The sequence below is a fragment of the Oncorhynchus mykiss genome, chromosome 15, assembly GCF_013265735.2.
Source record: "Oncorhynchus mykiss isolate Arlee chromosome 15, USDA_OmykA_1.1, whole genome shotgun sequence".
Taxonomy (NCBI): Eukaryota; Metazoa; Chordata; class Actinopteri; order Salmoniformes; family Salmonidae; genus Oncorhynchus; species Oncorhynchus mykiss.
Genome location: NC_048579.1, coordinates 74,709,336 through 74,735,264, shown reverse-complemented (window position 1 = coordinate 74,735,264; position 25,929 = coordinate 74,709,336). Strand labels below are relative to the sequence as shown.

At 45.8% G+C, this 25,929-nt stretch overlaps 1 protein-coding gene across 2 annotated transcripts in view; it reads right to left on the bottom strand.

Annotated features, from left to right (window-relative positions):
• The window catches only part of LOC110517153 (carboxypeptidase M), an 86,334-nt gene that overhangs the window by 8,218 nt on the left and 52,187 nt on the right, over positions 1-25,929 (bottom strand). Inside the window, exons 5-7 of one of the 2 annotated variants that reach the window (XM_036945382.1) lie at positions 10,266-10,453; positions 5,322-5,492; positions 2,973-3,125 (exon numbers count right to left, since the gene is read on the bottom strand). In XM_036945382.1, coding sequence (XP_036801277.1) covers positions 2,973-3,125; positions 5,322-5,492; positions 10,266-10,453 — 512 coding nt within the window. The remainder of the gene's footprint in view (positions 1-2,972; positions 3,126-5,321; positions 5,493-10,265; positions 10,454-25,929) is intronic. The other variant, XM_036945383.1, reaches the window with a different exon arrangement.

Sequence of the window (25,929 nt, the reverse complement as noted above, 5' to 3'; positions counted from 1 at the left end):
CACAACACAGGAGAACAGTCACCCTATTCTGTGTTTACCTCGACACAACACAGGAGAACAGTCACCCTATTCTGTGTTTACCTCGACACAACACAGGAGAACAGTCACCCTATTCTGTGTTTACCTCGACACAACACAGGAGAACAGTCAGTCTATTCTGTGTTTACCTCGACACAACACAGGAGAACAGTCAGACTATTCTAGAAAAGCTTTTGACTGGACTACAGGGGGAGCTTCTGTTGGTTAATTAATATGATCTTTTAGCCAGGGTCACATTACAGTGGTGATTGTTGTGATGTCAGTTGAGGCACCAAGCATCACACGGACTCTCCCCGTGCATCCTAAATGGCACCCTATTCCCTATATAGTGCACTACTTTACACCGTGATGACTGACCTGGACCAGGAGTCATCCCAGGGTAGAAGACCATGATGACTGACCTGGACCAGGAGTCATCCCAGGGTAGACCGTGATGACTGACCTGGACCAGGAGTCGTCCCAGGGTAGAAGACCGTGATGACTGACCCGGACCAGGAGTCATCCCAGGGTAGACCGTGATGACTGACCCGGACCAGGAGTCATCCCAGGGTAGAAGACCGTGATGACTGACCTGGACCAGGAGTCATCCCAGGGTAGACCGTGATGACTGACCTGGACCAGGAGTCATCCCAGGGTAGACCGTGATGACTGACCTGGACCAGGAGTCATCCCAGGGTAGACCGTGATGACTGACCCGGACCAGGAGTCATCTCAGGGTAGACCGTGATGACTGACCCGGACCAGGAGTCATCCCAAGGTAGACCGTGATGACTGACCCAAACCAGGAGTCATCCCAGGGTAGAATACCGTGATGACTGACCTGGACCAGGAGTCATCCCAGGGTAGACCGTGATGACTGACCTGGACCAGGAGTCATCCCAGGGTAGACCGTGATGACTGACCCGGACCAGGAGTCATCCCAGGGTAGACCGTGATGACTGACCCGGACCAGGAGTCATCTCAGGGTAGACCGTGATGACTGACCCGGACCAGGAGTCATCCCAAGGTAGACCGTGATGACTGACCCGGACCAGGAGTCATCCCAGGGTAGAATACCGTGATGACTGACCCGGACCAGGAGTCATCCCAAGGTAGACCGTGATGACTGACCCGGACCAGGAGTCATCCCAGGGTAGAATACCGTGATGACTGACCTGGACCAGGAGTCATCCCAGGGTAGACCATGATGACTGACCTGGACCAGGAGTCATCCCAGGGTAGACCGTGATGACTGACCTGGACCAGGAGTCATCCCAGGGTAGACCATTGTTGTGAGATCTGATCTGGAGATCTATTTTAGTGCCTGGGGGCTTTTCAGCATGTGACATAACATTGGGATTTTTTTTAACAGAATTATTTTAAGCTTACATTCAATATCCACATATCTTGAATGAATCGTTTAACCTTACCGATTCTTACCTAAATGAATCATTCTACCATTGAAATGATCAAGCCACCACTTGGTAGTGAAACACTGTACAGAAGTATTGATTGATTTGATTGCATTTACGATAGACAGCGTGGTACTAACCCAGGACAGACAGCGTGGTACTAACCCACGATAGACAGCGTGGTACTGACCCACGATAGACAGCGTGGTACTAACCCGCGACAGACAGCTTGGTACTAACCCACGACAGAGACAGCGTGGTACTAACCCAGGACAGACAGCGTGGTACTAACCCACGATAGACAGCGTGGTACTGACCCACGATAGACAACGTGGTATTAACCCGTGACAGACAACGTGGTACTAACCCGCGACAGACAGCTTGGTACTAACCCACGACAGAGACAGCGTGGTACTAACCCACGACAGACAGCGTGGTACTAACCCACAACAGACAGCGTGGTACTAACCCACGACAGACCGTGGTACTAACCCACGATAGACAGCGTGGTACTAACCCACGATAGACAGCGTGGTACTAACCCACGACAGACAGCGTGGTACTAACCCACGATAGACAACGTGGTACTAACCCACGATAGACAGCGTGGTACTAACCCACGATAGACAGCGTGGTACTAACCCACGATAGACAGCGTGGTACTAACCCACGATAGACAGCGTTGGACTAACCCACGATAGACAGCGTGGTACTAACCCACGATAGACAGCGTGGTACTAACCCACGATAGACAGCGTGGTACTAACCCACGACAGACAGCGTGGTACTAACCCACGATAGACAGAGTGGTACTAACCCACGATAGACAGCGTGGTACTAACCCACGATAGACAGCGTGGTACTAACCCACGATAGACAGAGTGGTACTAACCCACGATAGACAGAGTGGTACTAACCCACGATAGACAGCGTGGTACTAACCCACGATAGACAGCGTGGTACTAACCCACGATAGTCAGCATGGTACTGACCCGTGACAGACAGCGTGGTACTAACCCACGATAGACAGTGTGGTACTAACCCACGATAGACAGTGTGGTACTAACCCACGACAGACAGCGTGGTACTAACCCACGATAGACAGCGTGGTACTAACCCACGATAGACAATGTGGTACTAACCCGTGACAGACAGCTTGGTACTAACCCACGATAGACAGCGTGGTACTAACCCACGATAGACAGCGTGGTACTAACCCACGATAGACAGCGTGGTACTAACCCACGATAGACAGCGTGGTACTAAACTGCGATAGACAGCGTGGTACTAACCCACGACAGACAGTGTGGTATTAACCCATGACAGACAGCGTGGTACTAACCCACGATAGACAGCGTGGTACTAAACTGCGATAGACAGCGTGGTACTAAACTGCGATAGACAGCGTGGTACTAACCCACGATAGACAGCGTGGTACTAAACTGCGATAGACAGCGTGGTACTAAACTGCGACAGACAGCGTGGTACTAACCCACGATAGACAGCGTGGTACTAACCCACGATAGACAGCGTGGTACTGACCCAGATGGACCTGTTGCATGTATGCCAGCAGCGCGGCCCGGTTGGCGTCCCAGAGCCCAGGCAGATCACTCTCTGGAGGGTATTTACAACAGGACAGCTCCAAGGTGATCTCTAGACACTGGCCCCACACGTAGTTATAGTCCTGCATCCCTCCTAGGAAATAGGAAACAGATAGAAAAACATGAAACTGAGCCAGACAAGAGCCATAATGGTGCTCGTCACTGCACCAGTCACTGTAGTCTATTAGACCAGTATCCTAGGAAACGGATAGAAAAACATGAAACTGAGCCAGACTAGAGCCATGATGGTGCTCGTCACTGTAGTCTATTAGATCAGTATCCTAGGAAACAGATAGAAAAACATGAAACTGAGCCAGACTAGAGCCATAATGGTGCTCGTCACTGTAGTCTATTAGACCAGTATCCTAGGAAACAGATAGAAAAACATGAAACTGAGCCAGACTAGAGCCATAATGGTGCTCGTCGCTGCACCAGTCACTGTAGTCTATTAGACCAGTATCCTAGGAAACGGAGAGAAAAACATGAAACTGAGCCAGACTAGAGCCATAATGGTGCTCGTCACTGCACCAGTCACTGTAGTCTATTAGACCAGTATCCTAGGAAACGGACAGAAAAACATGAAACTGAGCCAGACTAGAGCCATAATGGTGCTCGTCACTGCACCAGTCACTGTAGTCTATTAGACCAGTATCCTAGGAAACGGACAGAAAAACATGAAACTGAGCCAGACTAGAGCCATAATGGTGCTCGTCACTGCACCAGTCACTGTAGTCTATTAGACCAGTATCCTAGGAAACGGACAGAAAAACATGAAACTGAGCCAGACTAGAGCCATAATGGTGCTCGTCACTGCACCAGTCACTGTAGTCTATTAGACCAGTATCCTAGGAAACGGATAGAAAAACATGAAACTGAGCCAGACTAGAGCCATAATGGTGCTCGTCACTGCACCAGTCACTGTAGTCTATTAGACCAGTATCCTAGGAAACGGACAGAAAAACATGAAACTGAGCCAGACTAGAGCCATAATGGTGCTCGTCACTGCACCAGTCACTGTAGTCTATTAGATCAGTATCCTAGGAAACAGATAGAAAAACATGAAACTGAGCCAGACTAGAGCCATGATGGTGCTCGTCACTGTAGTCTATTAGATCAGTATCCTAGGAAACAGATAGAAAAACATGAAACTGAGCCAGACTAGAGCCATGATGGTGCTCGTCACTGCACCAGTCACTGTAGTCTATTAGACCAGTATCCTAGGAAACGGATAGAAAAACATGAAACTGAGCCAGACTAGAGCCATAATGGTGCTCGTCACTGTAGTCTATTAGACCAGTATCCTAGGAAACGGACAGAAAAACATGAAACTGAGCCAGACAAGAGCCATAATGGTGCTCGTCACTGCACCAGTCACTGTAGTCTATTAGACCAGTATCCTAGGAAACGGACAGAAAAACATGAAACTGAGCCAGACTAGAGCCATAATGGTGCTCGTCACTGCACCAGTCACTGTAGTCTATTAGACCAGTATCCTAGGAAACAGATAGAAAAACATGAAACTGAGCCAGACTAGAGCCATAATGGTGCTCGTCACTGCACCAGTCACTGTAGTCTATTAGACCAGTATCCTAGGAAACGGAGAGAAAAACATGAAACTGAGCCAGACTAGAGCCATAATGGTGCTCGTCACTGCACCAGTCACTGTAGTCTATTAGACCAGTATCCTAGGAAACGGAGAGAAAAACATGAAACTGAGCCAGACCAGAGCCATAATGGTGCTCGTCGCTGCACCAGTCACTGTAGTCTATTAGACCAGTATCCTAGGAAACGGATAGAAAAACATGAAACTGAGCCAGACTAGAGCCATAATGGTGCTCGTCACTGTAGTCTATTAGACCAGTTTCTATAGGGTGGGACAGGGACATAATGACTGAATGGACATGTGCAGTTCTATATGTATTCTACACTGAGATGATGCGGAACACACCGGAACATTTACATAAATCTCCCATTGACATCAATGATCGGATGTCTTATCAACTCTGCTAAATCTTAACCCAATATCTCCAGGGTTGATGACAACACGGACAAGTTGACCCAGCGAAAGGTCATGGACGGACGGACAGTCGTGGTCAAAAGTTTTGAGAATGACACAAATATTCATTTTCACAACACGACTGTACACGTGACCTCTAGTATTAGTACTGTAGCGAATTAGTCCCGTGGTTTGAACTTTGAACCCGGGGGAGGGGGGGGGAGCTTGCGACTATCAACCCAACACCCTTAACTATTACCCCAGATCTGTAAACTGATAGATTTACTGACTGACCTGGTAGAGGGTACCAGTAGTAGCCGTTGGTGATGCCCTCCTTAAAGTCCTTGGAGTCGTAACAGTGGTCTCCCTTGTGCATCTGGCTGTGGGTGTAGGAGTAGGTCTTAGCCAGCTGGATCAACACGTCGTTGTCGGGGGCAACACTGGATCCACTCTGCAGCTCACTACCTGTGTGACAACACAACACGTCAACCTGTTCCCTATATAGTACACTACTATAGACCAGAGCCCTATTCCCTATATAGTACACTACTATAGACCAGAGCCCTATTCCCTATATAGTGAACTACTATAGACCAGAGCCCTATTCCCTATATAGTGAACTACTATAGACCAGAGCCCTATTCCCTATATAGTGAACTACTATAGACCAGAGCCCTATTCCCTATATAGTACACTACTTTAGACCAGAGCCCTATTCCCTATATAGTACACTACTTTAGACCAGAGCCCTATTCTATAGTACACTACTTTAGACCAGAGCCCTATTCCCTATATAGTTCACAACTATAGACCAGAGCCCTATTCCCTATATAGTACACTACTATAGACCAGAGCCCTATTCCCTATATAGTGAACTACTATAGACCAGAGCCCTATTCCCTATATAGTGCACTACTATAGACCAGAGCCCTATTCCCTATATAGTGCACTACTTTAGACCAGAGCCCTATTCCCTATATAGTACACTACTTTAGACCAGAGCCCTATTCCCTATATAGTACACAACTAGACCAGAGCCCTATTCCCTATATAGTTCACTACTATAGACCAGGAACCTATTCCCTATATAGTACACTACTTTAGACCAGAGCCCTATTCCCTATATAGTACACTACTTTAGACCAGAGCCCTATTCCCTATATAGTACACTACTTTAGACCAGAGCCCTATTCCCTATATAGTGAACTACTATAGACCAGAGCCCTATTCCCTATATAGTGCACTACTTTAGACCAGAGCCCTATTCCCTATATAGTACACTACTTTAGACCAGAGCCCTATTCCCTATATAGTGCACTACTTTAGACCAGAGCCCTATTCCCTATATAGTACACTACTTTAGACCAGAGCCCTATTCCCTATATAGTACACTACTTTAGGCCAGAGCCCTATTCCCTATATAGTACACTACTTTAGACCAGAGCCGTATTCCCTATATAGTGCACTACTTTAGACCAGAGCCCTATTCCCTATATAGTACACTACTTTAGACCAGAGCCCTAGTCCCTATATAGTACACTACTTTAGACCAGAGCCCTATTCCCTATATAGTACACTACTTTAGACCAGAGCCCTATTCCCTATATAGTACACTACTGTAGACCAGAGCCCTATTCCCTATATAGTGAACTACTATAGACCAGAGCCCTATTCCCTATATAGTGCACTACTATAGACCAGAGCCCTATTCCCTATTAAGTGCACTACTTTAGACCAGAGCCCTATTCCCTATATAGTACACTACTTTAGACCAGAGCCCTATTCCCTATATAGTACACAACTAGACCAGAGCCCTATTCCCTATATAGTTCACTACTATAGACCAGGAACCTATTCCCTATATAGTACACTACTTTAGACCAGAGCCCTATTCCCTATATAGTACACTACTTTAGACCAGAGCCCTATTCTATAGTACACTACTTTAGACCAGAGCCCTATTCCCTATATAGTTCACAACTATAGACCAGAGCCCTATTCCCTATATAGTACACTACTATAGACCAGAGCCCTATTCCCTATATAGTGAACTACTATAGACCAGAGCCCTATTCCCTATATAGTGCACTACTTTAGACCAGAGCCCTATTCCCTATATAGTACACTACTTTAGACCAGAGCCCTATTCCCTATATAGTGCACTACTTTAGACCAGAGCCCTATTCCCTATATAGTACACTACTTTAGACCAGAGCCCTATTCCCTATATAGTACACTACTTTAGGCCAGAGCCCTATTCCCTATATAGTACACTACTTTAGACCAGAGCCGTATTCCCTATATAGTGCACTACTTTAGACCAGAGCCCTATTCCCTATATAGTACACTACTTTAGACCAGAGCCCTAGTCCCTATATAGTACACTACTTTAGACCAGAGCCCTATTCCCTATATAGTACACTACTTTAGACCAGAGCCGTATTCCCTATATAGTACACTACTGTAGACCAGAGCCCTATTCCCTATATAGTGAACTACTATAGACCAGAGCCCTATTCCCTATATAGTGCACTACTATAGACCAGAGCCCTATTCCCTATTAAGTGCACTACTTTAGACCAGAGCCCTATTCCCTATATAGTACACTACTTTAGACCAGAGCCCTATTCCCTATATAGTACACTACTTTAGACCAAAGCCCTATTCCCTATATAGTACACTACTTTAGACCAGAGCCCTAGTCCCTATATAGTACACTACTTTAGACCAGAGCCCTATTCTATAGTACACTACTTTAGACCAGAGCCCTATTCCCTATATAGTTCACAACTATAGACCAGAGCCCTATTCCCTATATAGTACACTACTATAGACCAGAGCCCTATTCCCTATATAGTGAACTACTATAGACCAGAGCCTTATTCCCTATATAGTGCACTACTATAGACCAGAGCCCTATTCCCTATATAGTGCACTACTTTAGACCAGAGCCCTATTCCCTATATAGTACACTACTTTAGACCAGAGCCCTATTCCCTATATAGTACACAACTAGACCAGAGCCCTATTCCCTATATAGTTCACTACTATAGACCAGGAACCTATTCCCTATATAGTACACTACTTTAGACCAGAGCCCTATTCCCTATATAGTACACTACTTTAGACCAGAGCCCTATTCTATAGTACACTACTTTAGACCAGAGCCCTATTCCCTATATAGTTCACTACTTTAGACCAGAGCCCTATTCCCTATATAGTACACTACTATAGACCAGAGCCCTATTCCCTATATAGTGAACTACTATAGACCAGAGCCCTATTCCCTATATAGTGCACTACTATAGACCAGAGCCCTATTCCCTATATAGTGCACTACTTTAGACCAGAGCCCTATTCCCTATATAGTACACTACTTTAGACCAGAGCCCTATTCCCTATATAGTACACAACTAGACCAGAGCCGTATTCCCGATATAGTGCACTACTATAGACCAGAGCCCTATTCCCTATATAGTACACTACTTTAGACCAGAGCCCTATTCCCTATATAGTACACTACTTTAGACCAGAGCCCTATTCCCTATATAGTACACTACTTTAGACCAGAGCCGTATTCCCTATATAGTACACTACTTTAGACCAGAGCCCTATTCCCTATATAGTACACTACTTTAGGCCAGAGCCCTATTCCCTATATAGTGCACTACTTTAGACCAGAGCCCTATTCCCTATATAGTACACTACTTTAGACCAGAGCCCTATTCCCTATATAGTACACAACTAGACCAGAGCCCTATTCCCTATATAGTTCACTACTATAGACCAGGAACCTATTCCCTATATAGTACACTACTTTAGACCAGAGCCCTATTCCCTATATAGTACACTACTTTAGACCAGAGCCCTATTCTATAGTACACTACTTTAGACCAGAGCCCTATTCCCTATATAGTTCACAACTATAGACCAGAGCCCTATTCCCTATATAGTACACTACTATAGACCAGAGCCCTATTCCCTATATAGTGAACTACTATAGACCAGGAACCTATTCCCTATATAGTGCACTACTATAGACCAGAGCCCTATTCCCTATATAGTACACTACTTTAGACCAGAGCCCTATTCCCTATATAGTGAACTACTATAGACCAGGAACCTATTCCCTATATAGTGCACTACTTTAGACCAGAGTCCTATTCCCTATATAGTGCACTACTTTAGACCAGAGCCCTATTCCCTATATAGTACACTACTTTAGACCTGGGCTATTTGGGACACAATGGAGACATAACCAATATTGATGTGATTGACTGATTGGTTGATCTATTGATCTCTTGACAGGGACACCTGTTGTTTCTTTGTAGTCATTTTAGTAGTCTCTATATTAGACACCTGTTGATTCTCTACTCTGTAGTCATTCTAGTAGTCTCTATATTAGACACCTGTTGATTCTCTACTCTGTAGTCATTCTAGTAGTCTCTATATTAGACACCCGTTGTTACTCTGTAGTCATTCTAGTAGTCTCTATATTAGACAACTGTTGTTACTCTACTCTGTAGTCATTCTAGTAGTCTCTATATTAGACACCTGTTGTTACTCTACTCTGTAGTCATTCTAGTAGTCTCTATATTAGACAACTGTTGTTACTCTACTCTGTAGTCATTCTAGTAGTCTCTATATTAGACAACTGTTGTTACTCTGTAGTCAGTCTAGCAGTCTCTATATTAGACAACTGTTGTTACTCTGTAGTCATTCTAGTAGTCTCTATATTAGACAACTGTTGTTACTCTACTCTGTAGTCATTCTAGTAGTCTCTATATTAGACAACTGTTGTTACTCTGTAGTCATTCTAGTAGTCTCTATATTAGACACCTGTTGTTACTCTGTAGTCATTCTAGTAGTCTCTATATTAGACACCTGTTGTTACTCTGTAGTCATTCTAGTAGTCTCTATATTAGACACCTGTTGTTACTCTGTAGTCATTCTAGTAGTCTCTATATTAGACACCTGTTGATTCTCTACTCTGTAGTCATTCTAGTAGTCTCTATATTGGGATATATATATATATATTGGGGTGGCAGGGTAGCCTAGTGGTTAGAGCGTTGGACTAGTAACCGAAAGGTTGCAAGTTCATATCCCCAAGCTGACAAGGTACAAATCTGTCGTTCTCATTGAAAATAAGAATTTGTTCTTAACTGACTTTCCTAGTTAAAATAAAAATAAAATAAATAAATTGGGATCACTCAGTCTCTCTCTCTCTCTCTCAAGTACCTCCATTGCTGTTGTCGTAGGGGTAGCTGGCCACCACAGCCCCACCGTGCAGGTTGGCCGACAGGACGAAGCTCTCAGTCTTCAGCCAGTCCATAATGGCTCTCACCTCCATCTCTCTCATTCCACTCTCCTTCTTAGAGAAGGCATCTGGGAAGTTCCTGTTCAGATCGATGCCGTTCTTATTGAACCTGTCAGGTGACAAAATACAGAATATTAAGTTCACTAGGTACCGACCAAATAAAATACAATTTTATTTGTCACATGCGCCGAATACAACAGGTGTAGGTAGACCTTAGTGAAATGCTGAATACAACAGGTGTAGGGAAACCTTAGTGAAATGCTGAATACAACAGGTGTAGTAGACCTTACAGTGAAATGCTGAATACAACAGGTGTAGGTAGACCTCACAGTGAAATGCTGAATACAACAGGTGTAGGTAGACCTTAGTGAAATGCTGAATACAACAGGTGTAGGGAAACCTTAGTGAAATGCTGAATACAACAGGTGTAGTAGACCTCACAGTGAAATGCTGAATACAACAGGTGTAGGTAGACCTCACAGTGAAATGCTGAATACAACAGGTGTAGTAGACCTCACAGTGAAATGCTGAATACAACAGGTGTAGTAGACCTCACAGTGAAATGCTGAATACAACATGTGTAGGTAGACCTTAGTGAAATGCTGAATACAACAGGTGTAGGTAGACCTCACAGTGAAATGCTGAATACAACAGGTGTAGTAGACCTTACAGTGAAATGCTGAATACAACAGGTGTAGGTAGACCTCACAGTGAAATGCTGAATACAACAGGTGTAGGTAGACCTTACAGTGAAATGCTGAATACAACAGGTGTAGGTAGACCTCACAGTGAAATGCTGAATACAACAGGTGTAGGTAGACCTTAGTGAAATGCTGAATACAACAGGTGTAGTAGACCTCACAGTGAAAGGCTGAATACAACAGGTGTAGTAGACCTCACAGTGAAATGCTGAATACAACAGGTGTAGGTAGACCTCACAGTGAAATGCTGAATACAACAGGTGTAGGTAGACCTTACAGTGAAATGCTGAATACAACAGGTGTAGTAGACCTTACAGTGAAATGCTGAATACAACAGGTGTAGGTAGACCTTACAGTGAAATGCTGAATACAACAGGTGTAGTAGACCTTACAGTGAAATGCTGAATACAACAGGTGTAGGTAGACCTTACAGTGAAATGCTGAATACAACAGGTGTAGTAGACCTTACAGTGAAATGCTGAATACAACAGGTGTAGGTAGACCTTACAGTGAAATGATGAATACAACAGGTGTAGGTAGACCTCACAGTGAAATGCTGAATACAACAGCTGTAGTAGACCTTACAGTGAAATGCTGAATACAACAGGTGTAGTAGACCTTACAGTGAAATGCTGAATACAACAGGTGTAGTAGACCTCACAGTGAAATGCTTCCTTACAAGCCCTTAACCAAAGAAAATACCAACAACAAAAAATAAGAGACAAGAATAACAAATAATTAAATAGCAGCAGTAAATGACAATAGTGGGGCGAAATACAGGGGGTATACGGTACAGAGTCAATGTGGAGGCTAAATACAGGGTATTACGGTACAGAGTCAATGCGGAGGTTATATACAGGGGGTACCGATACAGAGTCAATGTGGAGGCTATATACAGGGGGTACCGGTACAGAGTCAATGTGGAGGCTATATACAGGGTATTACGGTACAGAGTCAATGTGGAGGCTATATACAGGGGGTACCGGTACAGAGTCAATGTGGAGGCTATATACAGGGTATTACGGTAAAGAGTCAATGTGGAGGTTATATACAGGGGGTACCGGTACAGAGTCAATGTGGAGACTATATACAGGGGGTACCGGTACAGAGTCAATGTGGAGGCTATATACAGGGTATTACGGTACAGAGTCAATGTGGAGGCTATATACAGGGGGTACCGATACAGAGTCAATGTGGAGGTTATATACAGGGTATTACGGTACAGAGTCAATGTGGAGGTTATATACAGGGGGTACCGGTACAGAGTCAATGTGGAGGCTATATACAGGGTATTACGGTACAGAGTCAATGTGGAGGTTATATACAGGGGGTACCGATACAGAGTCAATGTGGAGGCTATATACAGGGTATTACGGTACAGAGTCAATGTGGAGGTTATATACAGGGGGTACCGGTACAGAGTCAATGTGGAGGCTATATACAGGGGGTACCGATACAGAGTCAATGTGGAGGCTATATACAGGGTATTACGGTACAGAGTCTATGTGGAGGTTATATACAGGGGGTACCGGTACAGAGTCAATGTGGAGGCTATATGCAGGAGGTACCGGTACAGAGTCAATGTGGAGGCTATATACAGGAGGTACCGGTACAGAGTCAGTGTGCGGGGGCACTGGTATTGAGGTAATATGTACATGTAGGTAGAGTTATTAAAGTAACTATGCATAGATAATAACAGAGAGTAGCAGCAGTTTAAAATGGGGGGGAGGGGGCAATGCAAATAGGCTGGGTAGTCATTTGATTAGCTGTTCAGTAGTCTTATGGCTTGGGGGTAGAAGCTATTAAGGGGCCTCTTGGACCTAGACTTGGCGCTCAGGTACCACTTGCTGTAGCAGAGAGAACAGTCTATGACTAGGGTGGCTGGAGTCTGACAATTTGTAGGGCCTTCCTCTGCCATCGCCTGGTATAGAGGTCCTGGATGGCAGGAAGCTTGGCCCCGGTGATGTACTGGACCGTATGCACTACCCTCTGTAGTGCCTTGCGGTCGGAGGCCGAGCTGTTGCCATACCAGGCAGTGATGGTGCAGCTGTAGAACCTTTTGAGGATCTGAGGACTCATGCCAAATCTTTTTAGTCTCCTGAGGGGGAGTAGATTTTGTCGTGCCCTCTTCACGACTGTCTTGGTGTGCTTGGACCGTGTTAGTTTGTTGGTGATGTGGACGCCAAGGAACTTGAAACTCTCAACCTCCTCCACTGCAGCTCGTCGATGAGAATGGAGGCGTGCTCTGTCCTCCTTTTCCTGTAGTCCACAATCATCTCCTTTGTCTTGATCACGTTGAGGGAGAGGTTGTTGTCCAGGCACCACACGGCCAGGTCTCTGACCTCCTCCCTATAGGCTGTCTCATAGCTGTTGGTGATCCGGCCTACCACTGTTGTGTCATCAGCAAACTTAATGATGGTGTTGGAGTCGTGCCTGGCCGTGCAGTCATGAGTGAACAGGGAGTACAGAAGGGGACTGAGCACGCACCCCTGAGGGGCTCCAGTGTTGAGGACCAGCGTGGCGGATGTGTCTGTTACCTACCCTTACCACCTGGGGGTGGCCCGTCAGGAAGTCCAGGATCCAGTTGCAGAGGGAGGTGTTTAGTCACAGGGTCCTTATCTTAGTGATGAGCTTTGAGGGCACTATGGTGTTGAACGCTGAGCTGTAGTCAATCAATAGCATTCTCACATAGGTGTTCCTTTTGTCCAGGTGGAAAAGGGCAGTGTGAAGTGCAATAGAGATTGCATCATCTGTGGATCTGTTGGTGCGGTATGCAAATTGGAGTGGGTCTAGGTTTTTCTGGGATAATGGTGTTGATGTGAGCCATGACCAGCCTTTCAAAGCATTTCATGGCTACAGACGTGAGTGCTACGGGTCGGTAGTCATTAAGGCAGGTTACCTTGGTGTTCTTGGGCACAGGGACTATGGTGGTCTGCTTGAAACATGTTGGTATTACAGACTCAGACAGGGAGAGGTTAAAATAGTCAGTGAAGACACTTGCCAGTTGGTCAGCGCATGCTCGGAGTACACGTCCTGGTAATCCATCTGGCCCAGCGGCCTTGTGAATGTTGACCTGTTTAAAGGTCTTTACTCACATCGGCTGCGGAGAGCATGATCACACAGTCATCCGGAACAGCTGATGCTCTCATGCATGTTACTTGCCTCGAAGCGAGCATAGAAGTTATTTAGCTTGTCTGGTAGGATTGTGTCACCGGGTAGCTCTCGGCTGTGCTTCCCTTTGTAGTCTGTAATAGTTTGCAGGCCCTGCCACATCCGATGAGTATCAGAGCCGGTGTAGTACGATTCAATCTTAGTCCTGTATTGATGCTTTGCCTGTTTGATGGTTCGTCGCAGGGCATAGCGGGATTTCCTATAAGCTTCTGGGTTAGAGTCCCGCTCCTTGAAAGCGGCAGCTCTACCCTTTAGCCCAGTGCGAATGTTGCCTGTAAATCCATGGTTTCTGGACAGGGTATGTACGTATAGTCACTGTGGGGACGACGTCCTCGATGACCTTTTTGATGAAGCCAGTAACTGATGTGGTGTGCTCCTCAATGTCATTGGAAGAATCCAGTCTGTGATAGCAAAACAGTCCTGTAGTTTAGCATCTGCTTCATCTGACCACTTTTTTATAGACTGAGTCACTGGTGCTTCCTGCTTTAATTTTTGCTTGTAAGCAGGATAGAATTATGGTCAGATTTACCAAATGGAGGGCGAGGGAAAGCTTTGTACGTGTCTCTGTGTGTGGAGTAAAGGTGGTCAAGAATTGTTTTCCCTCTGGTTGCACATTTAACATGCTGATAGAAATTAGGTAAAACTGATTTAAGTTTCCCTGCATTAAAGTCCCCGGCCACTAGGAGCGCCGCCTCTGGATGAGCGGTTTCCTGTTTGCTTATGGCGGAATACAGCTCATTGAGTGTGGTTTTAGTGTCAGCATCGGCCTGTGGTGGTATGTAGACAGCTACGAAAAATACAGATGAAAACTCTCACGGTAGATAGTGTGGTCTATAGCTTATCATGAGATACTCTACCTCAGGCGAGCAAAACCTCGAGACGTCCTTAGATATCGTGCACCAACTGTTGTTTACGTAAATGCATAGGCCCCGGCCGCGTTTCTTAAAAGAGGCTGCTGTCCTGTCCTGACGATAGAGTGTATAACCCGCCAGCTGTATGTTAATGCCTTCGTTCAGACATGGATCTCGTTAAGGGTTATATCGTTTCAGAGTTGGAATGTTTTAGTTCAAGTTCAGGTTTATCCCCCCCCCCCCCCCCCCCCCCCCACGCAGAGTTATCAGTATGAGATCCATGGGGCATGGTTTATCCCCCCCACAGAGTCATCAGTATAAGATCCACGGGGCATGGTTTATTCCCCCCCACAGAGCCAACACACCTCTCTTTCTCTCTCTCTCGCCCTCTCTTTGCTCTGCGAAGACTTTCAGAGCACTGATATCCCATTCAGTGTGATCAGACCATTCCTTATTTAAAAACAGTCATTGGTCCATTCATAAGATTCAGGCAGAGAGCTCGAATTGAAATTCTGTGGTCGCTGTTTACCCAGTGGCATCCTGCCGCATTGAAAGATGACGAGCGAGGATACGAAACAGTCACTCACCGTACAGACTAAGGTGGCCCTATACCAAACAGGTCACTCACCGTACAGACTAAGGTGGCCCTATACCAAACAGGTCACTCACCGTACAGACTAAGGTGGACCTATACCAAACAGGTCACTCACCGTACAGACTAAGGTGGACCTATACCAAACAGTCACTCACCGTACAGACTAAGGTGGACCTATACCAAACAGTCACTCACCGTACAGACTAAGGTGGCCCTATACCAAACAGTCATTCACCGTACCGACTAAGGTGGCCCTATACCAAACAGTCACTCACCGTACCGACTAAGGTGGACCTATACCAAACAGTCACTCACCGTACAGACTAAGGTGGATCTATACCAAACAGGTCACTCACCGTACAGACTAAGGTGGCCCTATACCAAACAGTCACTCACCGTACAGACTAAGGTGGACCTATACCAAACAGTCACTCACCGTAAAGACTAAGGTGGATCTATACCAAACAGGTCACTCACCGTACAGACTAAGGTGGCCCAATACCAAACAGTCACTCACCGTAAAGACTAAGGTGGACCTATACCAAACAGTCACTCATTGTACAGACTAAGGTGGACCTATACCAAACAGTCACTCATTGTACAGACTAAGGTGGACCTATACCAAACAGTCACTCACCGCACAGACTAAGGTGGACCTATACCAAACCACTGTCATGCTACTGTTCTCTCTCTCTCTCTGCTCTGTGATGACATTCACAGTGACTTAAGACCTCCAACACCATCCAGTAACATCGTTCGAGCGTCTTCAGGTCTTAGTGAGGAGATACATAAATCAAATGTCGGTCCCATTCATGAGGTTCAGGACCAGTCGCGGCCTTGATTCAAATTCCTACTGTTTATCTCTGCGTCCCAAATAACACACTATTCCCTATATAGTGCACTACTGTTGACCAGTGCATGGCCACTATATAGGAAAATGTGACGCTGTGAGTCGAGAAGCAGGTGAAAACGTTGAATAGAACAACAAACGAGACAGCGTTAAAGGGGAGGTATAGGTATTAACACAGGGACAATACTGACTGAGGAATGAACGTAAGAGAGGGACAGATAAAGGGGAGGTAATTTGGTCCAGGTGTGAATCATGATGATCTACAGGTGTGAATCATGGTGATCTACAGGTGTGAATCATGATGATCTACAGGTGTGAATCATGATGATCTACAGGTGTGAATCATGATGATCTACAGGTGTGAATCATGATGATCTATAGGTGTGAATCTTGATGATCTACAGGTGTGCGTAATGATGATCTACAGGTGTGCGTAATGATGATCTACAGGTGTGAATCATGATGATCTACAGGTGTGAATCATGATGATCTACAGGTGTGAATCATGATGATCTACAGGTGTGATTAATAATGATCTACAGGTGTGAATCATGATGATCTACAGGTATGAATCATAATGATCTACAGGTGTGAATCATGATGATCCACAGGTGTGAATCATGATGATCTACAGGTGTGCGTAATGATGAGTACCATGTGTGCGTAATGATGAGTGCCAGGTGTGCGTAATGATGAGTGCCAGGTGTGCGTAATGATGAGTGCCAGGTGTACGTAATGATGAGTGCCAGGTGGGCGTAATGATGAGTGCCAGGTATACGTAATGATGAGTTCCAGGTGTGAATCATGATGATCTACAGATGTAAATCATGATGATCTACAGGTGTGAATCATGATGATCTACAGGTGTGAATCATGATGATCTATAGGTGTGAATCTTGATGATCTACAGGTGTGCGTAATGATGATCTACAGGTGTGCGTAATGATGATCTACAGGTGTGAATCATGATGATCTACAGGTGTGAATCATGATGATCTACAGGTGTGAATCATGATGATCTACAGGTGTGATTAATAATGATCTACAGGTGTGAATCATGATGATCTACAGGTATGAATCATAATGATCTACAGGTGTGAGTCATGATGATCCACAGGTGTGAATCATGATGATCTACAGGTGTGCGTAATGATGAGTACCATGTGTGCGTAATGATGAGTGCCAGGTGTGCGTAATGATGAGTGCCAGGTGTGCGTAATGATGAGTGCCAGGTGTACGTAATGATGAGTGCCAGGTGTGCGTAATGATGAGTGCCAGGTATACGTAATGATGAGTGCCAGGTGTGAATCATGATGATCTACAGGGGTGCGTAATGATGAGTGCCAGGTATACGTAATGATGAGTGCCAGGTGTGAATCATGATGATCTACAGGTGTGCGTAATGATGATCTACAGGTGTGCGTAATGATGATCTACAGGTGTGAATCATGATGATCTACAGGTGTGCGTAATGATGATCTACAGGTGTGCGTAATGATGATCTACAGGTGTGCGTAATGATGATCTACAGGTGTGAATCATGATGATCTACAGGTGTGCGTAATGATGATCTACATGTGTGCGTAATGATGATCTACAGGTGTGCGTAATGATGATCTACAGGTGTGAATATTGATGATCTACAGGTGTGCGTAATGATGATCTACAGGTGTGCGTAATGATGATCTACAGGTGTGCGTAATAATGATCTACAGGTGTGCGTAATGATGATCAACAGGTGTGCGTAATGATGATCTACAGGTGTGCGTAATGATGATCTACAGGTCTGCGTAATGATGATCTACAGGTGTGCGTAATGAAGAATCCAAGGACCAGTGGTTAGTAATCAGGCGACGTCAAACGCCGGAGGGGAGGAGCAGGAGGTGTCGACGTGGCAGGAATAGGGGGCCATTTGTGACACAAGCCAGGGGTAAAAGGAGAAGGAAGGAGGCTCAGAGCGGAGGAGGAGGAGGAAGTGCCAGGATGTTTGCTGAACTCGTCAATGCGTGACCGGGGCGGGATGTGTGGGGCATTAGGTAAACATTATAAGGCTATCTCAACCCCCCCCTTCCCCTTTACTCCACATCTCCCCAGAGCACAGAGAGCTCTTTATCCCCCCTCTGCCTCTCAAGGAGGGGAACACAGCTCGGCTACAGTCAAGAGAAGAAGAAGACATTGCAGTCTGATTCACTCCCAGGCCGTGTCTCTACATCAGGGAAGAAGAAGACATGATTCACTCCCAGGCCGTGTCTCTACATCAGGGAAGAAGAAGACATGATTCACTCCCAGGCCGTGTCTCTACATCAGGGAAGAAGAAGACATGATTCACTCCCAGGCCGTGTCTCTACATCAGGGAAGAAGAAGACATGATTCACTCCCAGGCCGTGTCTCTACATCAGGGAAGAAGAAGACATGATTCACTCCCAGGCCGTGTCTCTACATCAGGGAAGAAGAAGACATGATTCACTCCCAGGCCGTGTCTCTACATCAGGGAAGAAGAAGACATGATTCACTCCCAGGCCGTGTCTCTACATCAGGGAAGAAGAAGACATGATTCACTCCCAGGCCGTGTCTCTACATCAGGGAAGAAGAAGACATGATTCACTCCCAGGCCGTGTCTCTACATCAGGGAAGAAGAAGACATGATTCACTCCCAGGCCGTGTCTCTACATCAGGGAAGAAGAAGACATGATTCACTCCCAGGCCGTGTCTCTACATCAGGGAAGAAGAAGACATGATTCACTCCCAGGCCGTGTCTCTATATCAGGGAAGAAGAAGACATGATTCACTCCCAGGCCGTGTCTCTACATCAGGGAAGAAGAAGACATGATTCACTCCCAGGCCGTGTCTCTACATCAGGGAAGAAGAAGACATGATTCACTCCCAGGCCGTGTCTCTACATCAGGGCAGAAGAAGACATGATTCACTCCCAGGCCGTGTCTCTATATCAGGGAAGAAGAAGACATTATTCACTCCCAGGCCGTGTCTCTACATCAGGGAAGAAGAAGACATGATTCACTCCCAGGCCGTGTCTCTACATCAGGGAAGAAGAAGACATGATTCACTCCCAGGCCGTGTCTCTACATCAGGGAGCTTCAACTCTTTTTTGACCAGGGACCCCCTTCCAGGAAAACTGGCGACCCGGGGGCCCCCATCATACGTTAACAAAGTTATTATTATTTTTCTTCACATCTCGTCTTATCAGGTGAATGACAATGTTGTGGAGAATTAAATCAACATTATATAATGAATCTGTTTTGGTAGATAAGAGTTCAGGTGGACCTTGGCTTCAGCAAACGCTGGAAAGGAGGGGCGCTGGACAGCAATGAGAAAAACCATGAAAAAGGGCTGACCAAGAAACTGATTCAAGGCAGAAAGGAGTTGGAACTCAACAACAACAAAGATAATAATTCAGCTCACTTTATTCCATCGTTCAGGATGAGTATAGGTGACTGACTGTCTCTACGCTCTGACTGACTGTTTCTACGCTCTGACTGACTGTTTCTACGCTCTGACTGACTGTTTCTACGCTCTGACTGACTGTTTCTACGCTCTGACTGACTGTTTCTACGCTCTGACTGACTGTTTCTACGCTCTGACTGACTGTTTCTACGCTCTGACTGACTGTTTCTACGCTCTGACTGACTGTTTCTACGCTCTGACTGACTGTCTCTACGCTCTGACTGACTGTCTCTACGCTCTGACTGACTGTTTCTACGCTCTGACTGACTGTTTCTACGCTCTGACTGACTGTTTCTACGCTCTGACTGACTGTTTCTACGCTCTGACTGACTGTTTCTACGCTCTGACTGACTGTTTCTACGCTCTGACTGACTGTTTCTACGCTCTGACTGACTGTTTCTACGCTCTGACTGACTGTTTCTACGCTCTGACTGACTGTCTCTACGCTCTGACTGACTGTTTCTACGCTCTGACTGACTGTTTCTACGCTCTGACTGACTGTCTCTACGCTCTGACTGTCTCTACGCTCTGAAGAAGACGTCAGTCACCTGTACTCATTCTGAACACTCCTAAACTCTTAACATATTTGCTAGGAGCAGCTGTTTAAATGTGTTGGTAAACATTATGTCCAAGTCAAGAAAGTTTACCAGATGCACTTGTGTTTATCTAGTCAGTAACAATTGCCACTGCTTTCCTGGGAGTCGACGTTCAAATGGACAGTATATTGAGTAAAAACATTTACAGAGCTGCCTCAGGTGTAGCCTGGTTTATCTGTCTGGCCTGTGTGGCTGACTGCCTGGTTTATCTGTCTGGCCTGTGTGGCTGACTGCCTGGTTTATCGTTATGGCCGGTGTGACTGACTGCCTGGTTTAGCTGTCTGGCCGGTGTGGCTGACTGCCTGGTTTAGCTGTCTGGCCGGTGTGGCTGACTGCCTAGTTTATCTGTCTGGCCTGTGTGGCTGACTGCCTGGTATAGCTGTCTGGCCCGCGGCTGACTGCCTGGTATAGCTGTCTGGCCCGTGGCTGACTGCCTGGTATAGTTGTCTGGCCCGTGGCTGACTGCCTGGTATAGTTGTCTGGCCCGTGGCTGACTGCCTGGTATAGTTGTCTGGCCCGTGGCTGACTGCCTGGTATAGTTGTCTGGCCCGTGGCTGACTGCCTGGTATAGCTGTCTGGCCTGCTGCTGACTGCCTGGCATAGTTGTCTGGCCCGTGGCTGACTGCCTGGTATAGTTGTCTGGCCCGTGGCTGACTGCCTGGTATAGTTGTCTGGCCCGTGGCTGACTGCCTGGTATAGGTGTCTGGCCCGTGGCTGACTGCCTGGTATAGCTGTCTGGCCTGCTGCTGACTGCCTGGCATAGTTGTCTGGCCCGTGGCTGACTGCCTGGTATAGTTGTCTGGCCCGTGGCTGACTGCCTGGTATAGCTGTCTGGCCTGCTGCTGACTGCCTGGCATAGCCGTCTAACCCTTCCCTTCCAGAGGTTATTATAGCTGTCCCGGTCAGGCTGGAAGAGGCTGTAGGCTTGTCCCTGGCAGGCTGAGGTAGACTGAGAGAAACCCTGTAGCCTAATTCTGAATCATCTCCTGTACTTGTTTCACTACCTCTCAAGGAGGTAGTGCACTCATTCCTTATCCTCCAAGTGTACACTTGTTCACTACCCCTCAAGAATGTAAAAAGCATTGTCTTGGCATTAATATTAAGTCTAGTATGTTATTAATTCCTATTTCAACCCAATGCTCTTAAAAACACTTGATGGGGGACGGAACTAGTGCACACATGGGGAGAGGGGAGAGTCAGGATCTGGCCTCTGCAGCGGGTCAGCACAGGCTGCCTGACCTTTCAGCAAATGGCCAGTAGGAAATATCCCAGATTGTGCCCTTAACAGTGCTTAAAAACACAGCACGACCAGGTCTCTCTCACACACACGAGATCAGGTCTGTTTACCCCAGACCACAGAGAAATAAATGATCTCCTGCAGGAATTCCGATGAGCTTTAGATGTTTACAACTCTTTGATGTAGAGAGTTTGTGGTCTGCTAATGCTCGTCATCCACTACACAACAGACATCTTTATATCATCAACGCATCTTCAACAGCATCTTCATTACGGGGGGAGCTCACTACAATGGCTTTTAACTTCCAAGAATCAGAATTTAGTAAAAACATACGTATCTCTGGGTGGTCGAAGGTTTGAAAAACTTAACAGTTAAGAAACCAACAGGATGCCTGGTCAATTATTTCACTGTGTTTTAATGGTGCCATATCGCTTTGTGCAAACCAACAGGATGCCTGGTTAAATCTGTCACTGTGTTTTAACGGTACCATATTGCTGGCTGGATGCCTGGTTAAATCTTTCACTGTGTTTTAATGGTACCATATCGCTGGCTGCAAACCAACAGGATGCCTGGTTAAATCTTTCACTGTGTCTTAACGGTACCATACCGGTCACGCCCTGACCTTAGAGAGCCTTATTATTCTCTATGTTTGGTTAGGTCAGGGTGTGACTCGGGTGGGAAATTCTGTGTTTTCCATTTCTTTTGTTGGCCGGTTATTGGTTCCAAATCAGGGACAGCTGTCTATCGTTGTCTCTGATTGGGAATGATACTTAGGCAGCCTGTTTTCCACCTGAGTTTGTGGGATCTTGTTTTCTGTTTAGTTTCTGTAGCCTGACAGAATTGTGTGCTTTCGTTTTTTTTGTTTGAGTGTTTTTTGGAATATTAAAATCATGAACACTTTCCACGCTGCGCCTTGGTCTACTCATTATACCACCAACGAGAGCCGTTACAATACCACTCGCTGCAATCGTTTGTTTTCGGGGAACGCAAACAGTTTATGACTCTCGCAATACAGCTGATCCTCATTAGGCAATAAGAAGAAAACCACTTTCCTAATGGAAGACTGGACTCTTTCTGCTGTCTCCTTGTTTTACTGAAAACTTGACAGTATATATATCAGGAAAAAAAAACTCTATTGCCATTAAGAAATGTTGCCAGGAATTAGCCTCGATGTTGTACACAGGAAGTTGAGAATCATCCGCATCGACAATCACTACAGTGTGTCTGGATAGGGATACAAACACCCGTAGTAGTCTGTTGGAAATACTACCCAGCTGATCCTAAACCAGTCAGGTGGAATATTCCCATTGTCTTATTAGTATGTATAATCATAGCCAATCACATATGATAATAATGATGACATCATAATGTTGTTCTCTTTGTTACCACCGTCTAGTGTCCTATAGATTCTCAGTAACCTGTCCCCTCTATAGGACACTAGAGTCCTGCTCTATACAGTAGGGACCTGTCCCCTCTATAGTACACTAGAGTCCTGCTCTATACTGTAGGGACCTGTCCCCTCTATAGGACACTAGAGTCCTGCTCTATACTGTATACAGTAGGGACCTGTCCCCTCTAGTGATCTAGAGTCCTGCTCTATACTGTAGGGACCTGTCCCCTCTATAGGACACTAGAGTCCTGCTCTATACAGTAGAGACCTGTCCCCTCAATAGTGATCTAGAGTCCTGCTCTATACAGTAGGGACCTGTCCCCTCTATAGTACACTAGAGTCCTGCTCTATACTGTATACAGTAGGGACCTGTCCCCTCTAGTGATCTAGAGTCCTACTCTATACAGTAGGGAATAGGACCATGCCTCAGGACTACCTGGCATGATGACTGCTTGCTGTCCCCAGTCCACCTGGCTGTGCTGCTGCTCCAGTTTCAACTGTTCTGCCTGCGGCTATGGAACCCTAACCTGTTCACCGGATAGCCACCGTGCTTCTACACCTGCATTGCTTGCTGTTTGGGGTTTTAGGCTGGGTTTCTGTACAGCACTTTGAGATATCAGCTGATGTAAGAAGGGCTTTATAAATACACTTGATTTGAATAGGCTTCCATTTGGGAGGCACACAGAGATATATTAGAAGACATGAGGATGTTTCCTGTCTAGCTATGTGACATTTATAGTGTTTATAAAATACTATTCCGTCCACTCTCAGGGCAGAGAGAGACAGAGAGAGAGAGAGACAGAGAGAGAGAGAGAGAGAGACAGAGAGAGACAGAGAGAGACAGAGAGAGAGAGAGAGACAGACAGAGAGAGAGACAGAGAGAGACAGAGAGAGACAGAGAGAGACAGAGAGAGACAGAGAGAGAGAGAGAGACAGAGAGACAGAGAGAGAGAGAGACAGAGAGAGACAGAGAGAGAGAGAGAGACAGACAGAGAGAGACAGAGAGACAGACAGAGAGAGACAGAGAGAGAGAGAGAGAGAGAGAGAGAGAGAGAGATTGTCCCTTTTGTACTTATTTGCACATTTGACATTTGAAATTAATGTATTATTTTGGTACTTCTGTGAGTGTGTTTACTGTTAATCTTTGTTTATTTCACTTTTGTTTATTATCTACATACAGTATATGTTTCCCATGCCAATAAATCTCTTAAATTGAATTGAGAGAGAGAGAGAGAGGTATAGAGAGAGAGAGGTAGAGAGACAGAGGTAAAGAGAGAGAGAGGGGGGGTAGGTAAAGAGAAAGAGAGAGAGAGAGAGAACGTGGGCGAGAGACAGCGTCTCACTTTCAGTTACTATAAACAGATTCCTTAAAACAACCCAGGAATACTCCTTGAAGAGATGTTCCTGCAGTTGACCCCTGTTAAAACACTCCATGGTGCCCTCCATACCCCAGCAGCAGAGCTCATGGGTCCCCTGTCTGAGTGCCCTCTCTGGGGTGGCCATCACCGGTCCGGTGGGGGTACTATGGAGGGAGATGGATGGCCTGGTAAATGGACCGGGGCTGCGTACTGTTTATACCCAGACATAAACAGACCTGACAACACATAACATTGGTGATTTTAGGCAAGGGAGAGAGCAGGCCCGTCTGTCTGTCTCTGTCTGTGAAGTGAATGGGTATCCTCCAGGTGCTTGAGAGTCTTACCTTGCTCACTAACCCCCTCCCCAACCCTTCCTCACCCCTGCCCATATCCTCCTCACCCCCCAGCATCAGAGCCTCTCTGAGGTCATATCCTCCTCCATCCTCACCCCCAACCTTCTCCCCCAGCCTCAGAGCCTCTCTGAGGTGTTTCAACAGCTATAGTGTCGTGACTGTGGGAGGAGTAGGGCTGTCCCCGACCCAAAAAATAATAATATTGGTCGACCAAAAGTCGCCTGTTCTTTGGACCAATGGATTGGTCAAAATGTTTTTACGTGTATTGTTCCATACCTATGCATGTGAGCTTGTCTGATGCTTTAAGTGTACGGTTTGATGAAATATGACAAATGCCTCAAGAGGGTGCCAGAAATCTAGATAAACAAAAAAAACAACCTGACCCAACTATTCACCTCCTGCTCCTGCTGGCTCTCAGATTCTGCCGTTGCTGTAACATCAGCAACCTTTCTCATGTTGAATATATCTTACCACCTCTCCTCGTCTATGTGCCAGTTATGGTTTTATATTCACATTTCCGTGAAACAGTTTAATTGATAATAATCTCAAAATTATTTAGATCCAGCAGCATACCATCCTGCATACCACTGCTGGATTGCTTCTGAAGCTAAGCAGGGTTGGTCCTGGTCAGTCCCTGGATGGGAGACCAGATGCTGCTGGAAGTGGTGTTGGAGGGCCATTAGGAGGCACTCTCAGGGTGCTGTCTTTCAAATGGGATGTTAAATGGGTGTCCTGACTCTGAGGTCATTAAAGATCCCAGGGTAACTTATCGTAAGAGTAGGGGTGTTAATCCTGGTGTCGTGGCTAAATTCCCCAATCTGGCCCTCAAACCATCACGGTCACCTAATAATCCCCAGTTAACAATTGGCTCATTCATCCTCCTCCTCTCACCAACCTATTCCCCAGGTCGATGCAGCAAATGAGAATGTGTTCTCAGTCAACTTACCTGGTAAAATAATGAAAAAAATATATATATATATATATTAGTCATGTAGTTAATCAAAATTATAAAGCCTAAAAA